Below are 25,399 nucleotides of genomic sequence, written 5' to 3' on the forward strand. Positions count from 1 at the left end.
ATGGAGGTCTTTGTTTGAATGGTTACCAACAGGAGTTTCCATTGGCCACTGCACATGGACAGACTGGAGTGCCTACTGACAGTGACAGCTATCATATTGAATAAACTGACATTAACATAATAACATTGGACAACTTATTGACAGAACCCAGGAGTGTCAAGAATCAAGTGTAGCCAATAGTGCAGATTAGCAAACCTGAACTAAAAAAGATTGACTATGAGATATACCATGTAAAATCCCATTTAATCGACATTGCCAAAGACTTAGAATGTGTAAACACATATCAGATTCTTGGTGAAAAGTTATTTTTATGGGAAACGATTCATTATAAATCAGGAAGTTTAGAGAGAAGAGCACAAGTGTTGGAGAATTCTCAGAAATAGACTCTGTGTGGTTTCCCGCACCACGCATGGTTCTCATATAATTTACATTTTCTGGTAAGAATATTTCCATTTTGTTTACTCATAATAGACATCTGTGTATGTTACAGTAAAGATGTTAAATGCAATTAATTTTACTTGGAAAGAAAGACAGTACACAAACCGCAGAATAATATTCTCATGTATTTTTGCTTGCAGAGACAGACGTGGCTTCACCATAGAAACACATGGCAACGGAAGAAATTTAAGTGGAGTAATGTAATAAGAGTTACAAAGTTTGCAAGAGAGTCAAAAGAACTATAATTCAATACAAAAGGAATGCACTTCCATGAAGACAAGATGTGATTTTTGATCTGACGCCTATTGACTTCAATGCGTTTTGCAAATTTTTTTACTGTTCTGCAAAATTATTCACAATTTCGCAAATCTTTGCTCATCACTAGAGTTGAGTTAGATATATTGCATTGTATGCATGGGCACATGCCAGTGTCATTTGTGGCCCTGTGTTGCACCCCAGAATTCTGCAATTTTTGTAATTGCAGTATATAGTATAGTGTCCACTATAGCAAATCCAGCCACATTATAGTCCATGAGCTGCTGTAGGAATATGCTACATACATCTCACTCTTAGAGCATGCTCAGTGCTGCCCTCTCCATTCACGGAATAAGATTGCATGTAGGGAATGTTCTCTCAATTAATGGACAAATACAAGGAACCTCTGCACTCATTATCAATATATTTAAAACATTGAGAAATTATGTGCATACAGCTATTAAAAATGCCTTACCCTTTAAACAAAACAGGGATTGTTTGTCCATATATTGCAATATATTTAAGCTGGCCAACTATGTCAAAGTCATCCCATATCTGGACAGTCCTACACTCAAATTGCATCTGATTCATTAAGAATTCTATTGCTTCATTATACATTTTACACAGGGATTAAGTTTTACTGTGTAAATACTGTGACTTTATTGCAACAGGCTGCTGGACACTGAGGCCTGACATGTTTTGGGCATGGCACCCTTAATCAACGGATCCTGAAACCTGCAGTGCCACCTGGTTTGTAATCAAAATAACTAAGCATAATGGCATTTTCCCTACAAGCAGAGAAAAGCCAACATAGTGGAGTGCATTGGTTTTTCTCTGCTTTTGGATAAAATGCAAGCAGAGAAGCTCAGTCACAGTCCCATGTGCCATTATACACATAATATAATACATGAGCCAGTCCCAGGCTGTGTTTGTAAGCTCTAATGAGCAGAGCCTTCTTAACATCTTGTATTGATCAGTTTATGTGTGTTTGGTGTGTACACCCTTCTATTGTACAGTGCTGCAGAAAATTGCAAATACTTTCTAAATGCATGTATTACTACTATTAATAATTAAAAACTACACACAGGGGCCCATTTACTTAGCTCGAGTGAAGGAATAGAGGAAAAAAAACTTCGAATTTCGAATGTTTTTTTTGGCTACTTCGACCATCGAATGGGCTACTTCGACCTTCAACTACAACTTTGAATCGAACGTTTCGAACTAAAAATCGTTCGACTATTCGAACATTCGATAGTCGAAGTACTGTCTCTTTAAAAAAAATCTACGACCCCCTAGTTCGCCACCTAAAAGCTACCGAAGTCAATGTTAGCTATCTTTTTTTGGTCGAACAAAAATCGTTCGATCGATGGATTAAAATCCTTTGAATTCGAAGTCGAAGGATTTAACTTCGACAGTCGAATATCGAGGGTTAATTAACCCTCGATATTCGACCTTAAGTAAATTTGCCCCACAATGTCATTTTTTTAGAATATAAAAAAGCACTAAACAGGAATGCCTAAAAGTGAACTTCATCAATGACTCACATATAAAAGCCGTTACTGTACACAATAATATTGTCTTTGTCATTGAATCAGTTTTATTATTTTGAATGGATGTTTTTCATTAGTGGGCTTCGCTAGAATACTCTTTTCTACAGGAGTGAATGGTATACATTATCCTACAAATGCACTCAAAGACAAGTTGTATAATTTCCATCTGCATCCCCAGCCATCATTGGCCCATGCAAAATACATTTCTGCCGGAAAGTGAATGAATAACTATTAAAAGGATACAAATGATAACCCTGTAGTGATACAAGTGAATACATAGTGTTATATAACCAAATCACGTGTATTTCCATACTGAAAAGCATTCTTTGTGCATTGATGTCAAACCGTAAGAAATAAGTGTTTTTCGGCAGCAGATATAAAGTGATTATTTAAACAGTCTGAGAAGCCATGAAGGCCACAATATTATTATAATTGCAGAACTGACAGGACAGATTATAATTAAGCAGGGGAAGATATGACAAAATATGACAATAGAAATTCAAACTTCAATTCTCTGCTGCCTAAGGGTATCTGTTCAGTACACGCTGGATGTTGTTCAAGCAATTAAGCCCAGTAACATAATTATTATATGTGGTAGCCTTGGGCAACTCAACAATAGATCATAAAGTACAACCGAAGGACTGAAAAAGGGGAGGTGGGCATTAAGCCAAATTTGAGGTGTTATGAAGAACTTAGTAGGTGTTTGCAGTTAATATATTTATGAGAAATGAGCCACATTGTGAATGGTTTCCATATAGCAGTTCATAATGTGGGTTGTTTATGTAAAACAGCAAAACTGACAGAACAATTGTCTTTGTTGTTAAAAAGTGTTCTATAACCGAAATTGTTTTCTATTACAAAGGGAAACTAAGGTTTTGCTCATCGTCTGTTTACCATCTTGGATTGTTGGATGCAAAGGACACCATTATACAACTTTCCTTTTTCTACCTTATTTGTGAAGAGAAGAGTTTCATTGACCACCTTAAATGGGTTGTTCACCTTTAAGTGAACTTTCAATATGTTATAGAATGGCTAATTCTAAGCAACTTCAATTGGTCTTCATTATTTATTTATTTTAATTATTTTCCTTCTTCTTCTGACTCTTTCCAACTTTCAAATACGGGTCACTGATCCCATCTAAGAAAACAAATGCACTGTAACGCTAAAAATGTTATTGCTACTTTTTATTGCTCATATTTCTATTTGGTCCCTCTTTTCATATTCCAGTCTCTTATGCAAATAAAGGCATGAATGCTAGGGTAATATGGGTAGTAAAGGTGGATACCCACCTCTGCTGTTGAATTTAATAGGAACAAATACAAGAGGTCCTCTGCACTCAACCATTATCAATATATTTAAGACAGAGACATTTTGTGCATACTGCTACTGAAAAATGCCTTACCCTTTAAACAAAACAGGGATTGTTTGTCCATATATTGCAATATATTTAAGCTGGCCAACTACGTCAAAGTCATCCCATATCTGGCCAGTCCTACGCTCAATTTTATCTGATTCATTAAGAATTCTATTGCTTCATTATACATTTTACAAAGGGACTAAGTTTTACCTGCAACTTACTTGCTGCTTTCAAAGTAAAACTCCCAAACTTGGCTGCCCTTTTATTAGACACCAGTGGGATCACCTGACTATAGCTTGGAAGAAATTTCTGTGTCTAAAATACTTTGCCTAGGAACAGCTAAAAGGTCGCCAGATGAGGTTGGCATGCAGATTTACAAGTACATTTCTTTATAAAATCCTTTTACTGTCCATATAGATTTCCATAAGTATTCAGCTCCTCTTCAGGAAAGCCAATTGCCTTACCAAAGACAAAATTGGCCTCTACCAATGGATTATTAAGAATAAAGGAATCACTTTGCACAGTGTAAATTTGAAGAAAGGCTTGAAAATTAATGAAACCAAATCACCCAGACATTGTCTAGAATTCTCTGCACAAACATGGACTTGTGAGCAAAGCCACATAGAGAGGCCAATAATAAACACTTTTACTGGAGTAAAAGTAATGTTAGAATAAAATAAGCCTACAGCTACAGTTTAACAGAAAGTATTACTGACCCCACAGTGATGTGGAAACGTTTTTGTGGTCAAGATGTGCCCAAGAAAAAAAGAAAGTTCTGATGTTCTTTAGTGCTGAACATAGTGCAGAAAAGTCAACCTATAAGCTTGCTTTGCATTAAAATCAACATATTTTTTAACATAAAAAATATGGGATATTTTAGTCACTCAGTAATTCCCCTGAATTCAATTACAGAGGTTTTAGAATCGCAACAAACAGTATAGCTCTATTGTTTATGAATTTGTTACCTGATAGAATTATGTGTAGCCTTACAAAGATTTATGCCATAGCAAACAATGGACTTTGCCTGCTTAAAGCAGATCAAAAAGTCAGAGGGGAAAAAGGGGGAATGGTTCGATACAAAGTAGGAATAAACTGGAAAAGCCTTTCGATGCAAATCAGTGTAAATTTATTGAAGCACTATGCTTCGAAATATGACCAAATTTGTTAACAATGCTCCAGAATGGATAGATAATTAATAGATTGTAAGCTCTACAGGAAGGGACCTCCTACCTATGGTGTTTTTGACCACTGCTACATAATCTATGTATATTTATACTTAGGTAAAATTGTATAGTGCTGTGTAACCCAATAGTGCTCTAGTTTCATATACAAGTCTCACAAATAATGACATTTCAGTTAAGAATTTATTTAGTAAAACACGAGAATTGATCACAGGTCTGAATACATTTACAAAGCACTATATAGAGACCACTGCTTTTGTTCCATGTGTCATATGTTTCACATCAGTGTGACAGTGAACTGTGTGAATAACAGCAGGCTAATACATACAACACGTCAGATGGTTATGGTGTTCCTTCCAACCTCTCTAGGAATTCAAACCCATACAGGGTCAACTCAAACCAAAGGACAAAAAGGTCTGCTTTTTCCAGTCAGTGTAATATTCCTGCTTGTGGGAAAAATAATCTCTTTGGGGTCAATGGCATAAAGCAGCATAACGCAGAGCTTGTGCAAAGGAACACAGGCAGGAAGCAGAAAGAAGCAGGGAGACATAAGACAGACAGTGGAATACTCACAGCTGTTCTGCAGCAGCCTTTCCAATGAATCACGCCATTGCACTGCTTCTTCTGCTGATGGCCTGAAAAAGGAATCAGGAGCATCAGTGAAACATGGTCCCAAGCTGAGTACTATAAACTGAGTACTATGTCCCACTCTTTATTTTCAGAATATAATCTATAATCAGTTTACTGCAGTGTATGAAAACAGACAGCTTGACATACAATTGGTGCAGGTGTTTTACCTGCATAAAATAAAATTCCCCATGCCAGGGGCAGACTTCTAGGGGGTTATTTACTAAACCTGAAATTTATCTGGTCGGGCTTTTTGGGGCAAAAACTGGATTTTTAGTGTAAAAATAACCTTGAATTTTTCAAGATTTATTACATCCCAATGCTGCAAAAAGCCAGAATCCGAAAAATCCACCATCTCAGACCTGTCAAGGTCCTGTATAAGTCAACAGGAGAGGCAACAATCTCAATTTGAAGTTATCATGGTTTGCACTGGGTTTAGCCTGAAAATCCGAAAAATTCTGGGTTTTTGACCAAACCCTAAAAAATCGGACGATTTGGGTTTTCGCTCAATTCTATCAGGGTTTTTCCTGATACAATTGATGCAAGTTTTTTAAATCAATAAGTAAGGTCAAATCAGGCATGGGAGTTTAGGCATTAATAACAACTTTGCTCAAAATTCATTACAAAATGTATCTCATGGTTTTTCATGTGAAAACTCCATTGAGGTCTATGGGGAAATATGGAGATGAATTAGGAGATGAATTAGGAGATATGTTTTTTCCCATCAAGTAGAATCTGGTAGACAATGGACGGTAAAATAAAATGCTTTATGAGATATTTCACAGTCACACAGTAATTACTTCTGAATTAAATTAGAGAGGTTTTAGAACCACAATATCCAATATGCTTCTATAATTTATCATGGCGATTAGATCTATTAAAGGAGTACAAACATTATTTATTCAAGGCACACAGAAAAGATCAGACACAAAGAAAGGACAGCCCTGAGCTTTATTTTTTGTCCTGAACTAGAGAGTGTTGATTGGAAAAGCCAAAGACACACAAAAACAAAAAATAAAACTGTTAACTGTCCACAAACAACTTAACTGATCCAATATATAATATGATTCTCATCTCTAAACTTGCTTTACCATCTGATTAAAACTTAAATGGAAATGAACATTACAATAAATGTACTAAAGGTAGGTGCTAATCTTAATAAAGGAGAGTAAAACAAAGTAATTAGTGTCCCTAGTTGTATCAAATAACTTATTTCTGTATCAACAATTAAGAATTTGGATAATCCACAATATACTGTACCTGTAGCTTATATAAAAGGCCTGACCTGGATCTGCTAAACCCAGAGAAATGAATAGAAAGAGAAGAGATCCCAAGAAAGAGAGATAAAGGGGCTGATAGTATAATAGATTATGAACACAGGACATACAATTATAAAGTAAAATTCACAATAAACACATAAATGCATAGCTGTTTATTGTTGCATCACTTTGATCTCCAAGACCTGTCAACTATCCAGATAACCTGAACATCCCTTGGTGCTAACCATATATAATTAATCATTCAGAAGTCTGTGAAGAGGAAGTTCTAGGCAGAGAAAATATTCAGGCAAGAACATCACACAAAAAATACATATGCAAAAATCATACTTGGAAGCTTTCGGTGGTTTTTCTGGCTTATCTGGGTATGGGATAATCAAATCGATGGCTGATTCAGGCTTCTGGAGGAGAGTCCCAAGTTTGGTCTTTATCTCCTTGGCTCTAAGGGCAAAACAAAAGTAGGTAACAATTCAGCAGAATTCATGAAAGGAACATGTATGTACCTAATGCAATCTACTTGCAAGCTATTATAGAATCAAAGTCATTTTCTGATCTGTGTCGCCATGCTGGTGAGGAGTGGCGAGTAAACCTTAAATGGCACAAATAGTGAACTTTAACTAGAAGCATGAGGCTTTCCAGCTTTTACTGAAATACAGTACATGTCCCAATATCCTGTGGTAGTGATGCTGGAAATTGTAGATCTGCAACAGAAGAATTAATTTAATCCTATTTTTTGGCCCTTCCCCAAACTCTGCTTTATCTCATATCCACCCTTCAATATTCATTCCATTTGTGACCCCTTCCTTTCCTATTCTTTCCTTTCCTTTCCAGAACTCTATTCATACCCTCTCTCCCTACCCAGCTTTCTTTAAAGACCTCCATTAAACTACATCTTTTTATTCCTTTATCTTGTCTGTTCAGCCCCATGTGTGCAATCCCATTCTTCGCCATACTTACCTCTTTTATTAAAAGTTGAGTATCCCTTCTAGCTATTCCCCACCACAAGCAAACCAACTGGGAGTAGATCTATTTAGTAAAAAATGGCTAAGCTTCAACATTGTCAACTGTACAAACATTATACTATACAAGTATTTCTAAAGACATATTTTTAATATTTTCCATAAAGATAAGATTTTGACAAAAGTCACATATGTGATCCTCAGCTATTATTGTTGCTCTGGTAGACCCTTATCTCTGTTTTTGATTTATATGAATAATGTTTACAAAATGAAGCTATTGTTGAGACATTGCTTGGGGTTTTAGTGACATGAAAGACTCTGAGTTTATTTCCTGCTTCTATTCGCCGAGGGTCTGAAAGGTTTTGCTTTGCCTTGAAGAACTAGAATTTTCTCAACTGTTGCTTTACTCATTTTCTGCTCTTCAAATGTTAGTACCTTTTACATATTTTAGTCAACCAAACTTTTTTCTTTGATATGTATATGGCTGTAATAATTTGAAAAACATAGTAAATATGAAAATACATATACAGTCAGAGATTTTCAAGTATGTCCCAGTCCAAGAGACAATAACCAAAACTAGACATTAGCTCATAACTTAATGACAACTAAGAGGAGAGGGCAATAACAGCTGGCAGCCTATTGGTCTGCTGTCTGATAGCAAAAACCAGATTGGTGGCTATGGGTTACTAGAGCTGAAAAAGCCTCGGGCCTGTTATTATTAATCGCCCATTATACATGTTGATTGACCTGTAATAAAGCTTTTCACCAACATGGGCTAAACAGATTTTTTTAGCACTACATTGGTTAAAATGCTTAATACAGTTACAATTATTGACATATAGAATGCATTTATTCTTTTAAGGTTTTTTTTTTAGTGGTGCATACTATTTTTATTATGCACAATTATGAGAAACATTAGAGAAATGGCAATGCATCTTACAAACACTTGTAATGTAGACATTCAATGACCGTGTTAACAGCCATGACAAGATGTATTAGAGAGTAGAAACCTGTATGACTGGTTCAGCCTGAAAAGGGGAAGGGGGGCAGCCACATAAGTAATACAGCAATAAAAAACTATTTCTTAGATTGCATACTATACTGTACATAGTAATGCCATTTTGTTTATACTAGGAAAAGTCTGTTATCACTGTCTCAAATAAATAATAACAATATTTTGTTTGCTGCTAGAGCACGTCATTATAAACAGGTACAAATATTTGTGTCTCTGTAAGGAAATATGTTAGTGAATATGATTCCTTTCAGGTTCCAGTTTGTAAGACAGGGTATTACCAGTAGGGTTCTCTGCATTCAGTATTGATTTCCTTAGCCAGATAAAATGTGATCTTAATCCCCATGTTTGCTCCTTGGGATATGGGAATCTGGATTGTAGTTATGTAGCAGCTGCAGGGCTGACATCTCTCCCTTACAGCAAACAACCAACAGAATTTATCACAACTCAGCTTCTATTGTGCTTATCCTTGTTCCATCCAAAGATCCACCGTGCGAGCCCCATAAAAAATTCATAACACAAAGCTAACAGATCACAATATGAAGTGAAACACTCATACAAAGAAAAGCAACAAAAGACAGAAAGTTTCCATAACTGGAGTGTTGTCTTCTCATCAAAGTGGCTGCTGCTATTTCCAGAAACACAGTTTATTTGTTCTAGGGTAACAGCTTTCAAGCAAGAATTTATCTGGACTGAAAGCAGAAAGATGTTTTGCTTAATTTATCAAGCATATAAGTCATATTTTCAGAATATTTCAGAGCAAAATCTAAACAGGTTCGCAAATGGAAAATTATCCTTCATATATGAGAATATGGGTTTCTAAGGATCAATGAAATTAATGTTTTTATGGTGAAAAGAGTAATTCATACCACAGTCAGAGGCTTGGACATAGTAGGGTCAGAAGGAGGTTAAGGGCTGCTTGTGGAATTTAATTTATTAAATACATACATCGAATAAATGTAATTGCAGCATTGTTCTGATGCATGGTTCTCCACTGAAGTGAGCCATTACCAAGGTGCCTACTTATTTCAGAATGTAATCCATATCAGTTGCTCGAATCTGCAAGTTTCCCTTCTAGGTCATATCTAAGCTCGACTGGATATCCTTATCCGCTGTTGGTATTAACTAGCTTTGGAAGCCCTTGTTTCACAATTCTGAGTAAATCTGAGTATTGGTTACATGGACCAGGGTTATCTCATCAGGGTAGAATGTACGGATCTGCTATAAACAGCCAGTAGGTCAGTACAAATAGTTCATTTGTTATATAACAGATTACAGTACAAAGCGAGAGATGATCTTAAGTTACAACTTAATACAGGATGGAAGCAGGTTTTCAAAAGTCTTTGAAATAAAGCCAATTACGTCCATGTTATTAAATAAGAATGGCCCAGAAACTATACAATAGATTAGCAGGGATTGTTATGAACAAGGCTTCCTTTATGGCAGTGCCACTTAGTCTGTGTACTGAAGAGGAGGAAGTATTCTGATCAAACACTTTCAGCCAGAAAACTTCCTTCACTTTACCAACATCTCCCAGGAGAATAACAGAAAGCAGGAAAATTAAACTGATGGGTTCCCAGAGTCATTTGGGAGTGGCAGTGCAAGGAAAAAAAGCAAAGAGAATGGACGTAAGCATACTTTTTCCCATTGTGTCACAACATAAGACAATCATATTGATACAATGGGCTTATTGTTACACTTTGTGATACAGTTACAACCCCGGAACTGGCACAAACTGATTAAACACAGCAGTCGGAATGTGGGGATGGTAGCCAGTGCCATGCCCATGTTCAGTTGATTTACAGTGTTTTTTAAACATTCCCCTTTAAAACCATTATTTTAAGATAAAAGAATGATTGTTATTCTCTAAATAGGAACATTTTGAGTGTATCTGCAACCACTTTCTTCAATAGAGAAGTACCCAAAGTGCCATTTGTGGCTTCTGAATATATATATATATATATATATATATATATATATATATATATATATATATATATATATATATATATATATATATATAAAGAAGACTTTACAGCAACGTAATTTTGCCACTTCGCCGATTTACTAATGGGTGCTAGGGTAAATTCGCTAGTGAAGTAGACCTACTTTAGCGCTACTTCGCACCCTTACACCAGGCGAAGTTGCGCTCTGGCGAAAGGGACATAACTACGCTAATTCATTAAGTTGCAGATTTTCGTGAACATTACCTCTATCGCCAGACTTTACTTCGCCACCTCGGAACAGGCGAAGTGCAATAGAGTAGATAGGGATTGATCCAAAAAAAGTTAACATTTTTTCCCAAAAAACCCTGGCGTCTTTTACTTTTTATAGGGTGATAGGCTGAAAAAGATAGATTTTTTTTTTTAGGGTACCTCCTTCCCCCCTACATTTGATAACATATGGCACCTAAACTATACTGTGGGCACATGTGTAGGGCATTAGAATACATTTATTAAGGTTCACTGGCATTGTGTAGTTTAATGTGTTTGCTGCTGCATATACGGCCATTGTATTTTATCTGCACGCTTTTGGCAAATTTGGCATCGCTAGCGTAACTTTGAACCGCTGATCGTAATATCGCTAGCGCAACTTCACAAACGATCGGTAACTTGTGCGCAACTTCAGATCCTTGTGAATTTGCGCAGCCCTGGCGAATCTACACCTGGCGAATCTACACCTGGCGAAGTGCGGCAAAGCCAACGGCAAGTCTTCTTTATGCTCTCCTTGGCAGAAGAGATCTCTTTCTTGCACCCAGCCACACAACAGAACCAATTCTTTACTGGATATGAACTCATCCTCTTAGGTTCTGTTTATACACAGGGTTTGGCTGCTTTGGCAGGGGTATGAAAGGGCCATGATGAACGCTTATGCATATAGTGAAGTGAAAAGTACACAACCATTCTTCTGTCACTATATCATAAGTTTTTATTGTAACTGTGCTTAAAGTAACATGAGATAATTGCACAAGCAGCAATAACAATTTAATCTGCCCATTAAATGATTACGGTTTAATTTTACCACAGGACCTCCGGTGTGGTAGACGTGGGCCTGCTCTGTGGCTATTATTGTCCTTTAGATGTTTATAGTACAGAGTATTATATAAATACAGGCTGATTTATCCTATTTTCATTATAGCAACAGAAAGTGAGAATGGTCCTGGAATGTTCTTAAAACTATTTGTCTGAAGTTCGGTGAACAAATTAACTGAGAATGTTGTATAAACAGAAAGGCTACAAGAAGGAATACTCATTTCACAAACAACAAAATAATTCAGTACAAAGGAGGTAGTCTGGCTTTAATGAAAATTAAAAAATGTACTCCATCCTGCAGCCCCCCAAAGTGTGTTTTTAATATTTGCATGCACAATATAAAAACTAAGGTAGATTTTGTCCTTTTGGCTATGGGCACATTTGTAATCCCCAGTGACCATTTATTTGCTTTTATTGTGTGAAGCTTGTGCTGGTAATTAGTGGGAATTAAGGCCAGATGAGGAGAGTATGACATATCCCAAAATAACCTAAAGATGTTTAGCAGAGTCAAACTTAAGCTCCACAATCTGAAGTCAGGCTGTGAAAGAGCAAGAAAACCATTAATGGTTAAGTAGATGAAATGAAACAGGGGGATCTGAGACAGACAAGATAAAAAAGAGGGGGAATAAATATGTAAGGACCGGGGCAAATAACAGAAATTGAAAGGACAATAAATGTTCTTCCGGTCTGAGGACATACAGTATACCTATAAACTGTAGCAGAATATTCAGATACTAGGAGATTTGATAGCTATAGCACTTGGGATAGAATGAGCATTAGCCATAAACTGTGAAAAGTGGGCCAGAGAGCAAGAGCTACAAACAAAAGCAAGAAATAGATTCAAATTAAAAGAAATAAAAAGCAGGATCAGTGAGGAAAGAAAGAACCAGGGCAATAAGCTGTAGTGGTGGGAAGGAATAGAGCAAGACCAGTGAGCTGCAGCATTGGGAGAGAAGAGCAGAAGTGGGGGAATAAGGCAGAAGATTGGAGTTAGAAGGAGCAAAAGCAACGAGTGATTAAAGGGCATGTAAAGTCTAAAATAGAATAAGGCTAGAAATGCTGTATTTTGTATACTAAATATAAACATGAACTTACTGCACCACAAGCCTAATCAAACAAATTATTTATGCTTTCAAAGTTGGCTACACGGGGTCACCATCTGGTAACTTTGTTAAACATCTTTGCAAGACCAAGACTGTGCACATGCTCAGTGTGGTCTGGGCTGCTTAGGGATCATCATAAACAAAGCTGCTTGAGTTCTGCATGGCTGGGAAGTAAGGCGGGGGCTCCCCCTGCTGTTCATAAGTATGATTGTTTCCCTGCTCAGCAGTTAGGGACCATCTGACAATTCCTATCCACAGCAGTAAATGAAGGGAGAATTTCACTGCATACAGTCAGGTTTCTTATAAAAATGGTACACATTTTTTAATAAAGTATATTGGAGATAGGTTTATTTTTCATTAAAGAAAGTAAAAATTGGATTTTATTTTTTTTGCCTTTACATGCCCTTTAACGGTGTAGGGTGAGTGAACTGTAGTAGTGTAATGATATAAAGGCAAGGAGCTTTGAATTGCAGAAAATAAAAAACAAAAACTGGCAGGAGCTGTAAACTGGAGCAGTGGGAAATAAAAGCAGTAAAAACAGAGCAAAGTAACAGTCAAGAGAAAGAGAGAGAGAGTGAGAAAGATGTAAATATGAGGTTTCTTTAAGTGCCAAATCACAATGCCAAGTCTGTGAGAACCTTAATGGGGTTATTATTCAAATTCCAGATTTTTCTGAATTTTTAAAATAAAAAAGTCCAACAAAAACTGATTATTCAAAAAGCAAAATTACATTTTTCTAACCAGCAAGCATACATTCCACTTAGCCTGGCATTATAGCATCATTCTTACCACCCTTTCAAACTTATGCCTAAAACATTTTTTACTGTAGGATGATTCATCCTAGTCAAGGTAGGTTGGGACAGAGAACGGGAGAAATGAGAATGGAGAGATTACAGAGGCAGAAGCACCCCAATATGGGACAGTGGGCAACAGGACAGTGATGTGGAGAAAGAAAAACATAGGAAATAGATACGGTCTGTTGGGTTTAATGAAGTCGTTTTCACATGGAAAGGAAACTACAGGATCGGTTACAGAGGGTGGTTGTTAATGGTACATTGTCTACTTGGAGTAAGGTTCTTAGTGGGGCCCCTCAGGTGTCTGTATTGGGTCCAGGCCCGGACTGGCAATCTGTGGGTTCTGGCAAATGCCAGAGGGGCTGCTATAAGGTGCCATAGAAAGTCAGGTTTTAGTGGGCTGGTGGTGGCTGTTTGGGCCCCTGTGTGGGCTGAGTGGGCCTCTGTGTACTTGAAATGTCAGGGCCTGTTTTAATTCTCAGTCCAGGCCTGATTGGGTCCACTTTTATTTGACTTTTTCAATAATGACTTAAGGGAGGTTATTGTAAGTAATGTATCAGTGTTTGCAGATGACACAAAATTATCCAGCCCAATTAATTCCATCCAGGATGTGACATCCTTGCAACAGGATCTTGACAAACTGCCAATCTGGGCAGCTAAGTGGCAAATGAGATTCAATGTTGATAAATGTAAAGTCATGCACCTGGGATGTAAAAATATCCAAGCCACTTATACCCTTAATGGGACTGCACTAGGCAACTAGAAATTAGGCTGGATATACAGTATACAGATTTATAACTTGATGGATGCATCTTTTTTCAACCTAATTTTCACGTAAGAAAATATGTAAATGAAGGTAGTTAAAAAGAAAACAGAGGGAACAGATGATGCTGTAAGGGAGACTGTAGAGACACAATTGACACAATTAAAAGGACTGAAAGCAGACACACTCTAGATCGGGGCTCATTTATAAACATTTGGCAAACTTGCACCTGGACAGTAACCCATGATGACCAATTAAATATTTGCTTTCATTATTCAACTTGCAGCTGGCAGAAAAAAAGTTGTTATGGGTTACTGCCCATGGGCAAATTTGCCCAGTGTTTATAAATGACACCCAGTACTATAGTACAAGGCAGTACATGGTGTTCAGTGAAATTTACTAGTACAAACCAGGCATGGGAAAGAGAAAGTGTGGGATGGGAAACTTTAGTGACACAAAGACAGTGTAAGGGAAGCACAACTAAATTCATTGGCCAAGCACCGTGTGGACAGCAAGGATGTCTTAGATTAGTACAAATGAACATCCACCAAAAAAGGAGAGATACTTGTTGCAAGTTTCTAACCAAATTAAATATTTTTACTGCCCTTTATTATAAAAATCCTGGTTAATTTTACTTTTAATTAACTTATAGTGAGACCCAATTTCTGTAAAATAATATACATGAAGCAGAATTCATGAGAATTTTGAGAATCTTTGTCACTTCCATTGGACCTGAAAAGCCGTTAGCTGATATTATTGCAGATGAGAGGACACTTAACTAATATGCAAACCTACTTCTCTGTCTCTGCCTGCCGGCTGTAAGCAATTATGTGCCAAAGCCAGCATGAAGTGTACCTGCAGCTGGCCTAATGTATTCCTGTTGACAGATGCACATCTTAACATTTGGACAGGATACAAGGCAATCTACTGTACACACTGTTAAAACCTTCAGGCACAAGATCCAGTGATAGTCCACAGGGAGAAGGGCCCCAGACTCACTACAAATCCTATCAAGATTTAACTTGTACAAAAATATGAACAAACTTTGTACTTACCCTGGCATGATCCATAGAAATTAAAGTTCTACAACCTCATCATGAAACACTTTTCATGGGGTCTTCATTATTAGTTTATGTTTCCAAAAATGCCCAATCATCTTGAGACCCCTTAGCTGTTTTTATTTTTTATATAGCACTAGCACTTTACAAAGAGTAGCATAAATCACATTTGGGGGGCTATTTATCAAAGGTTGAGTTGCATTTTCTCAATATATTCAAGGTTTTTCTAGGGTAATTTCACTAAAAAAAATCTTCAGCAATAAAAAAAACAAAATTTTCAAGATTTATTATTCCCCAAAGCTGCTAAAAGGCTGAATCTGAAAATACCCTTCAACCATTTGGATTTTCAGGTGTTGCATGGTGGTTTGCGCTAAAAAACTTAATAAATACGTGGTATTGAATGTTTTTTTAACCTATAAACTCGATAAATTGGGAGTATTCAAGATTTTTCCCTATTGCATTCAATTGAGTTTTAACATTAAACATTTGAGTTGTTAGTTCATTCGAGGTAGAAAATGATTAACAAACCTCACAAACTCAACCTCTCATAAATAACCCCTTGATGTTGATCTAAAACAAACCGTTCTCCAATAGCAAACTCTGTATTGGCTGTTGATGCAGTTCGGTCTTTTAGCCTTTGCACCAGATGGTATCAGCAAGGATACAGTAACAACTACATAATAACTGGCACCCATTATACCAACTGCCTACTTAGGACATTGTTATCCATAACAATCTAGCATTGCTGAAAAGCCATATTCTGGAACACGGGGCAAGAATTGATTTCTTTCCTTAAGTACAAGGAGGTGGTGTATTTTAAAGAAAACCTGAATATTATGCATCATTGCCTACAAGTTCCGTCCAGTTTTGCTTCTGAACCCATGTTTACAAAGAGTGGTACAGTCACATTCAAAATTTTCACTTGCTTTCCACAGGCGAGTCGACTCCTGTGTCTCTGGGCGAACAGTCATTTCAGTTGAAACAGAGGGCTGCATAAGGCGTTAATGGTGATGTAGTTGGTTAATTGTTAACATAAATTACCTTTACAGCCTCAGCAGCCTCATGCTGCGTGAATAACAAGAACCACAAGACACATTTTTTTCACTGCCCCTGGACATTTGAATGTCGCCAGATGTCAGTTTTATCTCTGTACTAAATATTGGTCAAAATATGCCTAGGATATTACAGCTCACACAATGTAAATGATCTCAGAGCTTTCTCAGCTTATGGAAACTATACATTTGTTTATGTGAATTTTTACATACTGGTGGATCATTTTAAATGGAGTTAGCATGAACTATAGTGGCAATGGCAGTCAGAAATTGAGTAAAAGAAAAAATGGAGAAAAAGTGTAATTTTCTTTGTGCCTCTGTATAAAAAGACATGTGTATTATAGGCAGTGTCGGACTGGGACACCAGGGGCCCACCCAAAATCCTTTGACTAGGGCCCCACCAATTATCTTAGACCAGGGGCCCACTGTTAGTACTATTATTCTTCCTCTCCTCATTCAAACGCTATTCTCCTTTTTAGCCTCTTTGTTCTCATAGAATTTGGAAATGGCCATTAAATAGGCCAAATGTTTAGCAGCATAAGCGCCCACTGACACCTTGGCCCACCGGGACTTTTCCTGGTATCCCGGTGGGCCAGTCCGACACTGATTATAGGGAACCCTATGATATAGAGGAAAGCATAATCACAACCATGCTGATATAGAGGATGATGCATCACTTAAATGAGACCACACTCCCTATTCTTCTTTAGAGAGTTCTTCATAATATATATACACTGTTAGCAGGCTAACACATCTAGACCAGCTGAGGCATTTACTAAAACTTGGGTATATCCACGAATTTAACTCATTTATCATAAATTCTTCTCGAAAAATGCGGTGCGAATCAACATTGAGACAAATTTGTGCGTCAATTCAAATCGTACAACTGATGCTCCAAAAAAAATCGTCTTTATTGAATTGAAACTCGTCGTTATCAGATTATCAGACAAGAGTGGATCACGATGTCGAGAAATCTTCAGGGACATCTGCCATTGACTTCTACATGACCTGGACAGGTTTCAGATGGAGATGGAGTATTTTCAGATTTTTTAGCAGCTTTGGAGAATAATAAATCTCTAAAAATTCTATTTTTTTCCCTCTAAAAATTTAAATTTTCCTCTTTACAAACTCGACCAAAAAAATTGGCCCCTAAAACTAAATTTTATTCACAACAAACATCAAATTTGCTGGGAGATTTGCTAGGCGGCAAACTGAAAATATGAAGCAACAACAGATGAGGACTCACAATATAAATGTCCCTGATGTATGCTTTTTTTCTCCTCAAACTGCAGCCCCAGTATGCTATATTGCTTTGATTTGAACTCATAAAAATATTTATTTCATCCCCACCACTGGCCAATATATAACATGAAAGAAACAGCTATACGGCAACAGATGGAACAGCAACTTATTTATATTTCATATGGGAGGGGTATATTTTGAAAGCAGAAGAGATTTTATTCTCAATTAGTCGAAATAAGGCATTTTATAACATGAATGTAGCATGACTAACTAAAGGAAATTTTTCAACGGATCATTACCAAAAGGGAAGGAATATTTAAAGCTTAGCTATTACTGTAAAAATGAACTCTGAGCTTATAATGTGAACACAATGCATTAGAACAAACTGGAGGCATAAAGCCAACGGACAATGCAACATCTGAGACAACAAAATGAATTTTTGCCAATCAAGTTACAGCTGGAGGCTGGCATAGCAAATTCAAAGTTAAGCGGAGATATGCAAAGCAATACCAAACAGAAGACTTCATGGTGCATAAAATATATTGCACATTAGCAAATAAAGCAAGCTTCAACAACATCCAGGGATTTTGTGGCTTTTAACCAGAAACGGAGGAAAGAAGGAATGCTGCCTTCCACTTGTTAAATGACGTATAGGTCTCATTTATTATAGGGACAAAGTGCAAATAGGGGTGATCTGTGCTTTCTGTGTACAATGCACCTCAGTCTCAGTGCTCTGAACACACTGCATACACTTGGCCATGATAAGCAAAAGAAGTAGCACCAGAGAATATAAATTGGTAAGTAAGCTTTTCTTCTTAGACATTAAAGGGGCCGTTCACCATTCATTTAACTTCAAGTATGATGCAGAGAGTGATATTCTGGGACAATTTGAAATTGTTTTTCATTTTTGATTATTTGTGGTTTTTCGGTTATTTATCTTTTTATTCAGCAGCTCCCCAGTTTCAACAACCTGGTTGCTAGGGCCCAAATTACCTTAGTAACCATGCACTGATCTGAATAAGAGACTTGAATAAGAATATGAGAGGGTCTGATAGAATGATTAGTAGTAGAAAGTAGTGATAACAATCATTGTGTAGCATTACAGAGGATTTGTTTTTTAGACTGTGGGGGGGGTCAGTGATCCCCATTTGAAAGCTGGAAAAAAGCAAATAATTAAAAACTATAAATAAATAAATAAATAATGAAAATTTAGAATTGTCCATTCTTTAACATCCTAAAAGTAAACCAACCCCTTTAATGCACTTGATCCTTCCATACCAGAAGAGCTAAAACAAACTGGGAAGGGGGAATAAATCAGATAAAAAAACCCAAATAATGAATCTGGAACTAGGCCTTGTGTCCTCAATGTGACTATGTAGCAATTGCCTGATACTGTGACTCACTGACGTTCCATTATTTCACACTCTGATTATTATGGATCCATTAAGGTAGTTTAGCACCAGAACTCTTTACAATACTGTTGCCTTGAACCTGGAACTCAACAGGATTCAGTGATTCAACAACAGTGGAACCCTCTCCTTTTTTATGCTTTTTATAGCATTAGAACTTTCCATAATGACAGATTAATAAGGTTGAACTGGGGATTCCTGGTATTTTCCCAACAGTTCACGTTATCCATCTTTTCATAACACTTTTCTGACAGCCAGAAAAGCATTTAATGAGTTAACGCCATCAACATTTTCCCCTTTTCCCAATGTGATTTGTCAGAAAATGTTAACCAGCCACAAGTCATCAAATCCTAGAGTTTCCTATGGGCTGTCAATATTCAGCCAATTTAACAACTAAAATTACACTACTGTTTTACACAACTTTAGACCCACTTTAATGCATTGTAATATCTGGCATGAGAAGGTGATGTAAAATGTGTTCCCATTAAATGCTGGTTTTAATGCAGCTATAGTCAAGCAAACACCTTTTTTTATTAAAAAAATACCATACAGTTAAAGTGGCAAAAAAACAATTTATACATATTTGCAAATAAGCCCATATATACCAATTTGTTAGATGGCTTTTGCCTTGTTGATTTATCAAAATGTGAGATTAGAAAACACCAAAGAAAAATTCACTCATTTTCTATTCATTCCTATGGAATCTTTAGAAGTGTATGTATTTATCAAATGGCGAACTCTTAATTTTGATAAATACAATTCTAAAAATTCTGAATAGAAAATAAGTGGGTTTTTTGTTGTAGACTCTAATGTCACATTTTGATAAATCTGCCCTTAGTACGAGAACCTTGAGTCAACAACTCTGAAATATTGTATTTCCTATGCAAAATAATATAAAATAATATATAATAATTTTATCTGAAAACGATATCATAGTAAATTAGTAAATAGGTGGTGAATGATTAAAATGAAGTGATAGATTAAGGGCAGAATCGGGGAGATTAGTTGACCGCGACAAATCTCCTCTTCTTCGGGGAGACTAATCTCCCCGAACTGCCTTCCCTGCCGGCTATGAATATTGCAGATGGGATGGCATTCGGAGCACTTAGTTTTTCCGAAGTCGCCCAAAGTTGGGCTCCAAATGCTATCCCGCTGACGATTTACATTCAAGCTGGCGGGAAGGCAGGGCAAAACAGTTCGGGGAGATTAGTCGCCCCAAAGAAGAGGAGATTTGTTGCTGGGCGACTCTCCCCGAATCTGCCAATGTGTCTCTGCCCTTAAGGAAAGTATTGAAGTAGCTGTTTGGCACAAAGTTTCAGAAGCAACTGTTACCATTTCTAAGGTTCGCATGAAGAGATAGAGATGGCTGTCCCATGAAACATTGGGGCAAATTCACTCAGATTCGAAGTTGCGCCAGGCGCAACTTCGCCGCACTTCGCCAGGCGTAGTTTCGCCAGCGCTCCGCAAATTCACTAAAATCCGAAGTTGCGCTCAGGGGTAGCATAAGGTTGCGAAGTTGCGCTACCGTTGATTCGCTATGTAAAGCAAAGTTACGCTAGCGAAGGCTAATTTGCATACGGCGCCAAATTCAAATTTCAATGGAGGAACACGTATCAGCACTACAAATGCCAAGAAAACCTTCAAATCATCAAATAAAAATTTTATTTTGCCCTACACATGTGCCCACTGTCTAGGTAAGTTGCCATGAGTCAGGAAATGTAGGGGGGAAGGAGGGGAGCCCCAAAAAATTTTTGGGACTTAGAAAAAATTTTGACTTTTTTTGAAACAATCCCTATCTACTCTATTGCGCTTCGCCAGGTCTGAGGTGGCGAAGGAAGTCTAGTGTAAAAGGTAGCGTTCAGTACACTGCCCAAGATAGTGAATTTGCGTAGTTACGTCGCTAGCGAAAATTCGCCTGGCGTAAGGGTGCGAAGTAACACTAGCGAAACTACGCCAGCGTTCGTTAGTGAATTTGCGCAGTAACGAAAATGCCAAACGCTAGCGAATTAACGCTAGTGTTCGGCGCTTCGGCGCTTAGTGAATTTGCCCCATTGAGGGAGTCATCTACTTTACTATTTAGAGCAAGTATACAACAAGAGTCTTTCTCTGAGACTAGGGTGCTTGTCTTGAATTTTGTAGTTCTGGGGTAAAAAGAAGCCATACCCTAAAGTAGTATTGTTCTGAATGCTGAGTGCATGGAGACTGTGTATAGAAAATACATACAAAACACTACAGCAACATCTCAAACGAATAAGTCAAGAAAAAGGCAAGCAAAGAATCTCTTTTAATAGCAAGTTGTAAAAAGGGAAAACAACTTCTTTATGTAAAACTTCAGAAAACACAATGAAAGACAAAACTCATATTTCTCACATTTCTCAATTAGGATATAACTCCATGAGGTGTTCTTAACTATTTATCCAGGAAAAATCTTATTTTTATTCATTTAGCAATCTGTCAGTTTTGTGATTTAGCCTTACAATGGGAGCACATAAGATTGCTTATTACATACTCCTAAGAACAGCCAATAGTGGCTGAATTTCTCTTTTCAATCACTTATTTTCCAAAGATGGACTGTAAGGATCACAGTTTGACAATGAGAACATGTAAATGAAGGAAACCATTTTCAGCAAGTCAATTGATTCTGCATTAAAATTCTGGTATAGCCACCTGTCTAACGACTTTGCTTCTGGTTTTTATCTTAGCCCAGTGATTATCAAAATTCCAAACAAACACCAAGTTTAAATGCTTCATAAGCATCGTCCAAGACTTCTGTTTAATCTCCTACAAGAAAATCATGATGGATGGATGAATTGGTTCTGATGTCCTGATCAGAATTTGCTCTCCTTATGCTGTTTGTTAAAGTGCAATGCATTTATATCTCACCAAGACCCATTAAGTCAGCACCAGTTTTATAGAGTAAATACACATTTCACAGACCATACGTTTGGGCGCTCTTGAAACCGTACATCAAAACATACCTCCTTCAACACTGTAGTTATTTGGACTTTAGACTGAAGACAGACATAAGTATATCAATCCTTCTAAAACACATTGCAAGTTCCTTTCCTACAGATGGGGCGTAAACCCTGTATTTTTTAATGTGACTTTAAATCAAAGGGTAACTAATGGACATAGGTTAAAAGATGATGGCAATTTTTGATTTTGATCATATTTGAATAAGTAAGTTGGGATTTGATTTTTATTTGGCTGATTTGATTTATTCAGTACTCACCTAAGTCTAAAGGGGTTATGTAATAAAAGGCACTAAGTTTGTTCAGGAGCATTAACCTATAGCGACCAATCAGTAGGTCGAAGTTTTTTGTATTGGATTTGGCCGTTTTCGGTCAAACGAAAATCATTCTATCGTACGATGAAATCCTTCGAATCGAACGATTTTCCTTCGACTTCTAAAGCAAATGTTGGCTATGGGTTCTAGGAGGTCCCCATAGGCTAAAATAGCAATTCGGCAGGTTTAAGATGGCGAAGTGTCGAAGTCAAACTTTTTTAAAGAGACAGTACTTCGATTTTCGAAGTTGAACTTTTTTACTTTGAATCAAAGTCGAATTTAGGCCTATTCAATGGTCGAAATACCGAAAAATTGTTTTAACTTTGAAAATTCACTTTGACCCTTAGTAAATCTGCCCCATAGTGAATAGTTTCTTTCACACTGTTTCTAACAATCAGTCAAGTGTTATAACAACTCCAGAAAAGTTCCGAAAAATATCTAGTTTCTCTGTAAAATGCACAACTAATGAAACATCTGGAAACAAAGTCAACTGTCACTTCATTCTGACACTGCTGGGCTACCCATCAGTACACATAATAGATTCCAAACTGCAAACTGGAAAACATGGCACAAACAAATATCTTATTACAGGTATGGGATCTGTTATCCGGAAACCCATTATTCAGGAGGTTCAGGATTAGGGCAAGGCCATCTCCCATAGACCCCATTTTACAGGGTCTCCATTCTACATGGGATCCATTATCCGGAAACCTCTTAACCAGAAAGATCCTAATTACGGTAAGGCCATTTCCAATAGACTCCATTTTATCCAAATAATCCAAATTTTTTTAAAAAAAAGATTTCCCTTTTCTCTGTAATAATAAAACAACATCTTGAACTTGAGCCAAACTGAGATATAATGAATCCTTATTGGAAGCAAAATCAGCCTGTTGGGTTTAGTTAAAGTTTACATGATTTTCTAGTAGATTTAAGGTATGAAGATCCAAATTACAGAAAGATCCGTATCCAGAAAACCCCAAGTCCAGGGCATTCTGGATAGCAGGTCCCATACCTGTAAAATAATTAAAATTCTTAAAAAAACACCCAGGTTCTGAGCATTCTGGATAGCAGGCCACATACCTGTATAATAATTAAAATTTCTAAAAATGCCCAGATTCCGAGCATTCTGCATAATAGGTCCCACACCTGTAATATTAATCGCTTATAACTTGCTGCTGTTAATATGCTGGGATTTTCATCCAAAAATATTCATTATATCCAAGAAATGCAAATTTTCCTTTTGCGTAAGGAGTGATCCAATGGTTTATTCACTAGCCTTGTCGAAACCTAGCTTCTGTCCTGTCTCCATATACAGAAGCAACAATAAGTTGTATAATAAAAAGACAAACATCTTGTAGACTATAATATTAACGGGGGTATGTAAAGAAAAGCTTTTGGCTTGGCAGAGTGGATTTCTTGCAGCTAATACTCTGGAAACACCATATCATTATAAAGTGGATTAGGAGGTATTTAGTGTGACAAGCCACTTTTACCACCCACATCTATTACTCAGAGTCCAACAAGCACATTATTAGATCAGTAACTAACAATATATTAGGTGAAGTGCCTAACACAAAGGGCTACAAACGTGGATATAGTGCGCTCTATAATAGCTATAGAAACATCTTCATCTGCTATACTCCTTCAATAGATAGTTATGTAAACATTCAGTATCATGATACAATGCAGACTCCTGACTCACATAAGCTGTAATTACTTAGTATTAATGCATAGAGCAATTATACTCAGTACTATTAAACAGTTTACCGCACACACTCCCATAGTATCTCACCTCTCCAGGCAGGTGTGGGGCAGGGCAGCTAATCCTTTGCACATCTTGGCTTTTTATTGGTTCTTAGGTTTCTTGAGAAGAAAGAAATATAAAATGTTTTTTCTCCCTCAGTTGACGCAGTCTGTGTCTTCTTATAGACAGTGCCTTGCCCTTTAGCGGAACTTGTTGGTAGCACTCTGATACAAGCTGTCTATGACCCTGAGCAGTCTGTGATTCCCTCAGTCTGAGGCCAGCTCCTCTTGTCACAAGTATATAGAGCTTTCATGCTGGAATGGAGCCAGCCCCTCGTCCAATGATATTCTTCCTTCCTCACAGGCTAGAGAAATAAACTCTGTGCTTTCCCTAAGGCAGTAGGGACGGAAGACGGAGCTAAGTTGGGGGATTCTCTGTGCCTGTGACAGCATCACTTTAAACACCCTTCCAGTGTATTTCTTTCTGAAGTTCAGTAAACTGCTCACAGTCTGAGTTCCCAGCAAGACCTGCTGACCCTGAATAAAGTTGCTGGACACGAGGAGGGTTATTTACTAAAATCCGAATTTTTCTCATTTTTGATATAAAAAAATTATGACCAACTCCAATACCCAATTTTACCTTATTTATTATCAATTAGTCGGTTCTAGTAAAAACTTGAAAAATCAAATCTTATGATTTTTCCAGAGTTTTTTTCCCAAATCGCTCGATTTTGTGGGCTTTTTCCCGAAAAGCCTAAATATTTCGGAGTTTGTACGAAAAGTCCAAACTGGTCGGATTTTTGGGCTCATTCCAGCACAGACCACAGGAACCTCAAAATAGGATAGGAACCTCTGCCATTGACTTATACACAAACTCGGGAGGTCTAAGATGGCGGATTTTTGGATTCGGGCTCTTTGCTGCATCGGGCTTTAATAAATCTCGAAAAATTTGAGTTTAAAAAACAGAAAATTTGAAAATTAGTTTTGCCCCAAAAAGCCCGACTGGAGTAAATAACCCCCTCCGTATATATATGATGAACATCCCTCCCCTAATATACTGTATAGTGGTTCTGTAACAAAACACACTTTTGTCACTGCACACAATCTTACATTATCTAATATGTTTTTTAATCAAATTAATTATATTTTTCTGAATACTACATAGCTATATTCAGAGCAATATTAACCAAAAATAACAGCAAAAAAAACCAGCAAATCCATTCTCTGCTGTTTTTTCCAATAAATAATTCTTCCGTTCAAG

At 37.1% G+C, this 25,399-nt stretch overlaps 1 protein-coding gene across 1 annotated transcript in view; it reads right to left on the bottom strand.

Moving 5' to 3' along the window:
* Positions 1 to 24,421, bottom strand: part of rgs5.L (regulator of G-protein signaling 5 L homeolog) — a 38,664-nt gene extending 14,243 nt beyond the window's left edge. The window contains exons 1-3 of the mRNA XM_041590564.1: positions 24,188 to 24,421; positions 7,016 to 7,126; positions 5,355 to 5,416 (exon numbers count right to left, since the gene is read on the bottom strand). Of these exons, the coding sequence (XP_041446498.1) occupies positions 5,355 to 5,416; positions 7,016 to 7,126; positions 24,188 to 24,231 (217 nt within the window). The 5' untranslated portion in view covers positions 24,232 to 24,421. The remainder of the gene's footprint in view (positions 1 to 5,354; positions 5,417 to 7,015; positions 7,127 to 24,187) is intronic.
* Positions 24,422 to 25,399: the final 978 nt, after the last annotated feature.

The sequence above is a fragment of the Xenopus laevis genome, chromosome 4L (genome assembly GCF_017654675.1).
Source record: "Xenopus laevis strain J_2021 chromosome 4L, Xenopus_laevis_v10.1, whole genome shotgun sequence".
Classification (NCBI taxonomy): Eukaryota; Metazoa; Chordata; class Amphibia; order Anura; family Pipidae; genus Xenopus; species Xenopus laevis.